At 50.5% G+C, this 8,903-nt stretch overlaps 1 protein-coding gene across 3 annotated transcripts; it reads right to left on the reverse strand.

Annotated features, from left to right (window-relative positions):
* Nucleotides 1-5,676: 5,676 nt before the first annotated feature.
* LOC129683718 (granzyme C-like) lies at nt 5,677-8,692 on the reverse strand. Of its 3 annotated transcripts, none has more exons than XM_055616610.1 (5): nt 8,585-8,692; nt 7,394-7,544; nt 6,823-6,958; nt 6,433-6,693; nt 5,677-5,912 (listed from the first exon to the last, which is right to left on the reverse strand). In XM_055616610.1, exons 1-5 carry the CDS (start codon nt 8,637-8,639, stop codon nt 5,769-5,771), a joined length of 747 nt encoding a protein of 248 aa, XP_055472585.1. In that variant the 5' UTR covers nt 8,640-8,692; the 3' UTR covers nt 5,677-5,768. The 3 variants fall into 3 exon arrangements, with proteins under 3 accessions (XP_055472585.1, XP_055472593.1, XP_055472602.1); XM_055616618.1 differs by having other exon boundaries at nt 7,394-7,557; nt 8,585-8,638; XM_055616627.1 differs by lacking the exon at nt 6,433-6,693.
* Between the last annotated feature and the right edge of the window lie 211 nt (nt 8,693-8,903).

Genomic DNA, 8,903 nt, shown 5'->3' on the forward strand with positions numbered 1-8,903 from the left:
TGCCTCCTCCAGCCTTAATAGGAGAGGGGGTGCCTAGGCTCACTGCAACTTGATATGCCATGTTTGGTTGAAATCCATGGGACGCCTGCTTCTTTCCTGGGGAAAAAAAAAAAAGAGGAGGAGGAGTGAATGGGGAAGGCAGAAGGGAAGTGATGGGGAGGACGGAGGGAAAATTATGGTTGGGATGTTAAAAAAACATAAAAAAATCACTAGGGGAGAAGATGAAAGTGGTGGTGGTGGTGGGAAGCTGGGGGAGGGGAAGGGGAATGGACAGAGGATCATAGTAAGAAAGCAGCCCCATCAAGAGAGGCTCTTTCTTCGTGCTGCCTAGCCAGACCGTCTCCTATGTAGTGTTTCTATGTAATCTAAGATGCAGAACCCACCGTTCAGACACTATCCTGCAAGATGCCCCCTTATCTTTGGTGGCAGAGCCCTGTTGACTGTGCCACAGGCTCTGGCTTGTACTCTGGGACTGTCTCAGTGCCTAGCTTGTTGGGGTCTCTGTATCCCTGTTAGGTGATTGCCCCTGAGGCTGCTCACTGTGCTGTCCGCCTGCCATCTCCGTGCAGGCATCTGACTCCCTCCTGAGTGCATTGCTGCTGCTATGGCTGCGAACCAGGGTGAGCTGGCACAGGAGCTCTGGGACCGCTTTGTGTGAAACACAGCTCTATCTGCTTCCCCCTCGTTATTCAATGTGCCGGGTTTTGTTCGTTCATAGTTATGTACTTGGTTTGTTATTACTTTTTTCCTTTAATTTTTTTTTTGTCCGCAGGTCACTCCAGCCAGGGGTGCAGATAGGAACTGCAGATCTTCAGCTCTCCCTCGGTTCCTCAGGTTCATCCCCAGTGCAGACCGCACGCTGCAGCCTTCCTTCCCCTCTGCCCTCACCACACAGCTCCTTCCCCTCCTACCTTCCCTCTTTTCACTCATTGCTTAATCCCAACTCTAACAGGCATCCCCCGGGAGCCCGCAGGCCACTCTGGCCAGCTAAGCAGATAGGTTAACTGCAGATCCTCATCTCTCCCTCCACTCCTCCAGGTCCAGGCTCATCCCCAGCTCTGTAGCAGAGCTTCTGCTGTGGCTACGTCTATGCTCAGGGTTCTGGCCTGTGAACATCCTAACATTCCCTGAAGAAAAGTGAGCCTGAGGTGACCACCAGTCCAGTGCCAGGGGGCCCTGGACAGGGAGTTAGCCTGAGACAACCACCTGTTCGGCACCCTGCAGGCCTGGCTGGGCTCCCAGGGCAGGAATCGAGCCAAAGACTAGAAGAACCCCACCTGGGGCCTTGGGCCCCGACGGGAATGAGGTCATGACTGATAACCCTGCCATGAGGCCACTCAGGTGGGCCCAGGCAAGGAGTGAGCCAAGACAATCACCAGATTGGCACCACAGAGCCCGAACAGGGAGATAGCCCGAGATGACCGCCAGTCCTAGAGGGGACAAGAATACTACAAGAAGACCAACAGAGTCAACTAACCTAGGTCCAGGGGTACTCATGGAGACTGAAGCACCAACCAAGGACCATGCATGGACTGGACCTAGGCCCCCTTCACATGTATGATATCAGAAGATGGAAAATCACCCACACTCATGGATTAGTAGGGTTAACAGTAGCTGAAGGGCAGCTTAATCTTCATGTGAGTTCTGTCTCTGACATGGACTCTGTTGCCTGTTTTTTCGATCATTTCCTCCTGGAGGGGCTGCCTTGCCCTGCCTTAGTGGAAGAGGATACTCTCCATCCTGATGCAACTTGATGTGCTGGGGTGGGTTGGTAGGAGATGGCTCTTCTTGTCTGAGGAGTAGGGGAAGGAGGTTGGGGGAAAAGGGAGAGGGGGTGGTCCTGCGAGGAGAGAAGGGAGGGGCTATGATCAGGATGCCAAGTGAACAACAACAAAAAGGCCCAACAGAGCAAGAGAACTACTGACCAATTCTCTAACTGTGTATAAATTCTAAATAAAATACTTGCAAATGGAATCCAAAAACTTATCAAAAAGATCACAACCAAGTAAGCTTCATCCCAGAGATGCAGGGATGGCTCAACACATGTATATCGATAAATGTAATTCATCATATAAACAGTCTGAAGGACAAAACCGCATGTTCATCTTATTAAATGAAGAAAAGGCCTTTGACAAAATCCAACACCCCCTCATGATAAAAGTCCTGGATTGATTAGGGATACAAGGGACACACCTCAATATAATAAAAGGCACTTTATAGCAAGCCCATAGTGAACATCAAATTAAATGAGAGAAACTTAAAACAATTCTGCTAAAATCAGGAACAAGTCAAGTTTGTCCAGTCTCTCTGTATTTACTTAGTACTTAAAGTCTTAGCCAGAGCAATAAGAAAACTGAAGGTGATCAAGGAGTTATAAATTGGAAAGGAAGAAGTCAAATAACCTTATTTGCAGATGATAGGATAGTATACATAGATGATCCTAAAAGAAATCCAGCAGGAAAGTCCTACTGTTGAGAAATTCTTTCAGCAAAGAAGCTGTATTCAAAATTAACTCACACGAATTATTAGCCCTATACCCAAATGACAGACTGGGAAAGAAATTGGAAACAGCACCTTTTATGATAGGTAACTCTAACTAAGCAGGTAAAAAACTTGCATGACAAAAACTTTAAGACATTGAAGAAAGAAACTGAAGATGATATCAGAAGATGGAAAGATCACCCATGCTCATGAATTAGTAGGTTTAACAGTAGAAATGGCCATCTACAAAAGCAATCTACAGATTCAATGCAATCCTATTGAATTTACAACACAATTCTTCACAGGCCTTGAAAGGACTATTTTCAAGGACAGACAGACAGACAGACACACACACACACACACACACACACACACACACACACACACAGGTTAGATAAAACAATCCTGAATAATGAAAGAACTATGAGGGATCACAATCCCCCATTTCCCTTTGTACCTCACAATCCGCCATTTCCCTTTTGTACCACAGAGCTTTCTTAGCCAGGGTTCTATAGCAGTGAAGAGATACCAGGACTGGCAACTCTTATAAAGAAAATAATTTAACTGGGACTTGATTACAGCTTCAGAGGTTTGGTCCAGTGTTGTCAGGTCAGGGAGCATGGCAGCACGCAGGCAGACATGGTATGAAAAAAAATTAAGAGTTCTACATCTGGATCTGCAGGCAGCAGGAAGAGAGAGTGAGCCACTGGGCCTGGCTTAGGCTCTTGAAACCTCAAAGCCCACCCCTAGTGACATATTCCCTCCAACAGGGCCACACCTCCTAATCTCTCCCAAGTAGTGCCATTTCCTGATGACTAAGCATTCAAACATATGGGCCTATGGGGGAGATGGCCGAGAGGGGCAGATCTCTCTGAGTTTAAGGCCAGGCTGGTTTACATAGCAAACTCCAGGCCAAACATACCTATACAGTAAGCTTCTACCTCAAAAATAAAAACAAAGAAACAAGCCATAACCCCCACCATGTAGGGTGATGAATACGTGTGAATTGTGCAGTGTGAAGTTCCAGTAAGAGAAGGGGCTGGGGAAGGAGGAGGAAGCAAAGCCCAGAACTGACAGGAGAGGGCTGCCTGGACCAGCGAGGTTCAGGAACAATGATGTGGCTCAAACAACAAAGAACTTCAGTTATGTGCACTCAGGAGATTCTTCATCATGAGTAATCCTTTGCTTCCCACTCCAAGGGTTCTTGCCTGTGGCCAGACAAGCTGGTTGGGCACAGGTGGTTTAACACCTGTTAGTGGACCTTTCAATTCCTGCTCATTCAAGGCATGAAAGAGGGGATCTTAGTGAAGATGCTGGAGCGGTGCCTTTCTCTTTTCCATAGCCTAAAACTCCCTAAGCTCTGTTGTCACACACGAGGGGTCCTCCAGAGTCACCCTGTGGGCAGAGGAAGGAAGCACTGAGCCTGGTTCCCTCTGGCTCTGCTGCCCCTATATCCTCCTGGCAAGGCTGTCAGGGCCAGGGCAGGCTTTCCAATCTCCCTAAGTGTCAGAGCTCCAGGGAGCCCGGCTTTTCCTTCTAGCTCTGTCCCAGGCTTTGCCTGAAGTCCTCAGGGATGCTCTGGGTAATTCATACACCCTCCACTCTTGCCACACCCACACCAGGGACTAACAGGAGACCTACAGGGCTGTCCCTTCCCTGAGCTGAGGCTTGAGGTGTGGCCATTCTCATGCTAAGTCCTCTCCCAGACTCAACTCTCATTGCATTTTGTCTGTTAAATGCATAAACCCCACCTTGAAAGCAGCCTTTGCTTTCTTCGGGTCTCCAGCACAACTCTGCATGGTATTGGAAGAGGGATGGAAGTGTTCTGTACATTCCTGGTCCTCCTGGATGACCAGTTCAGCCTCTCCTGGGGAGGGTGGGCAGTTCATTGAGTAGCATTGAGGGCCATTAGCCCCCACCAGCCACAGGACACACACATCCTGACTTCACAGGGTCATAGTGGCTGGGCAGGCTGAGGGACCTCACAGCTCTAGTCCTCTTGGCCTTCCTCTCCAGCTGATGGAGAAGAGGCAGGAGAGTCCAGCTCATCTGGGAGTCTGCTGCCCTGAGTTACACTGAAAGCCAAGATAGAAAGGAGGGAAGAAGCAGGATCAGAGCAGGAGGAGTGGGCCAAGAGCACTAGGGAGGTTACAAACAGCAGGGCTGGGGTGGGGGGTGAGGAGTGAGTTGAGGAGTGTGGGTGGGAAGGGCACAGCTCTCACCTTTGACCGCATGATGTCATTGGAGCTGACTTTAGGATTATTGTCAGGGTGGGGAATGGCTTTTGAAACAGGGATCATCTGCTAGGTCTGCTCCCGTGTCATGATGTTGTGGGCCCCCAGCCTGACTATATCATTGAGCTGTGCAGAGAGCAGAGTGGACAGGAGAGATGTGGAGCTCTAGCTGACAGGACTGAGGATGCAGGAGTTTCTTAGCTAGGAACTGAGCTGACTGGGAAGGCCTGCCTTAGGCCTGAGATTTGGGAGATGGGGTACAGGGCTCTAGAGAGAGATACTGACAGTTCTGGGCTCCATGGTCCCTCTGTGATGCCACCTCTGGCCTGGACCTTTGAGAGGCCCCTCTCTGAAAGGGTGTGAGTTGGGCTGGCACCACAGTGATGAGGCCCTAATGGACAGAACCACATGCTGCTTTGGTTGTCCTAGGTAGGAGGAAAAGCGGCAGGAATGTGCTCAGCCCTGCATGGTCTAGAAAGCTCAGAGGTGCCAGACTCATCTGAGTAGGGAATTGTTTCTAGAGGGGGATGGGGAAACTACTGCTAGATGAGAAACAGGTTTGACTGAAAGAGCTGTCCCCTTAAGGGAAGCCTTGGTGAAGCCTTGGGAGAGAGATAGCCTGCCCAGGAAGGACCATCTCCATGTGATGTCAGCTCTGTGTTTTGTGACTCCAGGATAATGGTGTTTCCCCCCTCATTTCTGCCATAAGACACAGAGGAGGTGACAGTTCACCCTGAACTCCAAGCAAGAGACCCCCAACATTTCTCCTGATGGTGCTTGGCTTTAGGTCTGTGAGAACAGCAGGCACTGAGGAGAATGGGACAAGCAAAAATGAGCTGGGTTTCAGAGATATGTGTGTATGGGGTGAGCAGAAGAAGTGTGCCATTGGGCTTGCTAGCATAGCGCTGGCCCCTGTGGATGGACATGAAACAAGTCAAGTATTTTCATCTGCAAAGACATTTATTAAGTTGCTGGCATCTGGCCTAGAGCAATCCAGGACTCAACTGTAGGGAAGATGGCTAGGCAGAAAGGGAGCCAGTCTGCTTCTTGTAGTTAGCTGCGTTTCATCGTCTTCTTTATCCAGGATAGGAAACTTGAGACTCTGGTGTAGACCCGCGGAGGTGAACCATCTCCTTTCCCATAGGAGACGATGCCTGCGGCCACTTTGTTGCACACGAGAGGCCCTCCAGAATCCCCCTGTGAATTGATGGGAACACTTGAACTGCACTGTTGTTCACCATAATCCCAACTCATGTCAAGGCTTCTCTCAGAGAAGCATGCCTCACACACTCTGCCTGTGGGAGGCCAGAGGGCAGGCCTGGGGCCCCTGGGCTTCCCAGCTCTGACTGTGGACATGGACTTCACCTCCCTCCTGAGGCCAGCCTCTGCCCTTCCCCCAGGTCTGTGATCCACTCTCAATGAAGGTGTGTGGGACCCTCATCACCTGGTTGTGGCTAGGACACACTCCGGGAGCACAGCTTTGCAAAGCCTGGGCCTGGAAGGCAGGTGTTGTGTGTCACACACCCTTTTTTATACAAGCTGCCTTCAGCAGAGGCTCCTTGTCAGCTCAGGATGCCCTAGGCAGTTCCTGGTTCCTGCTGTTCCCAGGGAGAAAGATCTCAGCCAGTGGGCAAAGGAGTCCCTTGGGTTTGGTCTCTAGGTCCCAGATTCCTTTTCTCCTCCCACTGAGCCCAGAGTGGAGAGCAATCCCACTTACCCTAAAGGAAGCATTCTTGATTTTTGGGTCCCCTGCACATATCTCAATGGTTTTCTCGTAAGAATCTGGAAAGCGGGACTCACACTCCTGATCCTTCTGTACTGTCAGCTCCACCTCTCGTAGTGTCTCTGATGCTTTGCCCTTTGGCTCTGTCCATCCCCAACCAGCCACAGAGCACACATCCCTGGGCTTCACATGGGCATTGCACCTGGGCAGGTTGAGGGGATTCACCTCTCTAGTCATCTTGGCCTTTCTCTTCAGCTGTTGGGCAGAAGAAAGAGTCTACTCATGGCCTGATGGGCTGAGACACTTTGAAAGGAAAGGTGTAAGCGATGCTAAGAGAGGAAGGATAACAGAAGTGAAAATCCCTAACCAAGAGCAAGGTCTCACCTTTAACAGCATGATATCATTGTAGAAGACCTTAGAATTATAGTCCGGGTGGGGAATGGCTTTTTCCACAGGGATGACCTGCTGCGTCTTCTCATGTTTCTTGATGTTGTGGGCCCCCAGCACGACTGTCATTTTGCTGTGCAGAGAGCAGAGTGGACTTGAGAGATGTGGATTCAGAAAGAATGCCCCTCAGGCAGAGTAGGCAGGTGGGGCTCTAGCTGAGGGGACTTCAGGACACAGAAAGGCCTCGGTGTCTGACCTACTGCTCTCTGCTTCTCAAGGACATGAGACTCCTAAAGCCTCCCTCTTGCTTCTAGGCAAAATTCCAACGTTTGCATTGATGCTAAATGTGAACTGTCATGTCAGCCACTGCTTTAGTTTGGCCAGTGCAGGTGATCAGCTCAAGGGTGCTGCTGGCTCTGCCCTCTCACCCTTTCACCTCAAATTTCTCTCTTCTCAGACTTCCATTTTCACAGCCCTGCCTTCTAGTGAGCTCTCAGGGGAGCCCCCACAATGAAGGACAGAAGATCCTGTGGGTGTCACAGAAAATGTGGGGGAGCTGTTTCCTCACCTTCCCCTGCAGTGAGCAGCTGTCAGCACGAAGTTGTTTTGAACCAGGAAGCCTCCGCAGGTTGTGTTGCCCCCATTATCTCTCAGAGATGTAACATGTGCCATGTAGGGGCGCGAGTAGGGTGTGACCTCGTGGCCTCCAATGATCTTCTCTGAAAGAAAAGGCTAGAATATGGGGTGTTTGGGAGCAGCAGATAAAGTCAAGAGGGAAGATCTATGAAGGGGGTGATTGAGGATGGGATCTAGAGTCCCCAAGGCTGTCGCAGACAGGATTCCACACATGTAATAATCTTTGCTGAATCTTGAGCCTCAGAGTCCTGCTCTGAGAAGGGGTGGGCAGTATTGTCCTCTAGGCCCTGCTTTACAAATACATGGAGAAATAAGCTCTGTCTTCATCATGCTGGGGGCTGAGGGACCCTGGGTGACATGCTGTTGGTTTTCCTTGGGTAGAGAGTCCCCCTCACCCCTCTAATCTTGATTGGTGTCATTTCCTCACTTTATACCCACAAGCCCTGTGGAAGTGGATTTTCTAACGTTACCCTACTTTGGTGTCCAACACATCTTGGGCTCTCAGTAAAGGCCTTTGGCTGCATGGCTGAGTGACTTCTGGTTATCCAGAGAGCGGGTGGTGCAGGGCTGTGGGGATTCAGAGGCTGGGGGACATTGGAGCAGTGTGCCAGGAGGGATGGAACAGCTGGGGACTTACAGGAAGAGGTGGAGAGGTACCTACAGCTCGACTGCAGAGCTAGCGCAGTGTGCAGGGCAGGCTTCTAGGCACCCTGGGCTCTTTCTTCAGAAGGTTAATAAATGATGCTCATGTTCTTGAGCTGGGGGCCTCACCCGCTTGCATGCTGCTCCTTAAAGCTGCCCTTTCCCTGGGCTCAAGTAAGTTAGTGATGTAAATGTTGTATCTTTGCAGTCTCTGTCACATCTTTTTCTAAGGATGATCCAATCTCCAGGTGGTGAAGAAAAGCTGGGAGAAGCTAGTGCCCACTAAGCTTTCTGAGAGCACCTCCCTTCCTCAGACCCTGTAGCAATCTGGCCAGTGTCAGATTCCCAAGTCTGGGTTTGGCATGGGACCTGAGCTTCAGAAAGCTGCTGGGTGCAGTCAGGACAATTCCTGACAACTGCTGGGCAGAAGGACAGCAGAGGGGTCATGGATGGCTGCTCTGGGACAGGGTTGTTCACTCACCTGCACCAGCTCCAAGTGGCAGGAGAAAGGTCAGGAGAATCAGGACTGGTGGCATCTTCCCAGAATGGCTGCTCAGGCAGAGGAGGGCAGAGGAGACCCAGCCCTGGGAAGGGGATGAAGCAGGTTTGTGCTCAGTGGGCTCACAGGCATTTTAAAGCTGTGCACCTCGGCTTCTGATTGGCGTCACTTTACTGAAGGACGTTTTCTGGTTTGGGTAAAGATGACACTGTCACCACATTGACCTCCTTTGAGCTAAGCTGGGATAATACCAAGCAGGTAGACAGTGTGGAGGCTGTGGCTGAGGAGGCCTGAGACCCCA

The sequence above is a fragment of the Psammomys obesus genome, unplaced genomic scaffold (assembly GCF_907164565.1).
Source record: "Psammomys obesus unplaced genomic scaffold, mPsaObe1.curated_primary_1811, whole genome shotgun sequence".
NCBI classification, from domain to species: Eukaryota; Metazoa; Chordata; class Mammalia; order Rodentia; family Muridae; genus Psammomys; species Psammomys obesus.

Excerpts from the sequence above, each read along its gene's own strand:
- LOC129683718 (XM_055616610.1), bottom strand. The coding sequence starts at position 8,639 with ATGCCACCAGTCCTGATTCTCCTGACCTTTCTCCTGCCACTTGGAGCT. Across the intron at positions 6,959-7,393 it reads GCTGCTCACTGCAGGGGAAG|CAAAATGACAGTCGTGCTGG; the intron begins GTGAGGAAACAG and ends CTCTCTGCACAG. Across the intron at positions 5,913-6,432 it reads TCAAGAATGCTTCCTTTAGG|GGGGATTCTGGAGGGCCTCT; the intron begins GTAAGTGGGATT and ends ATCAATTCACAG.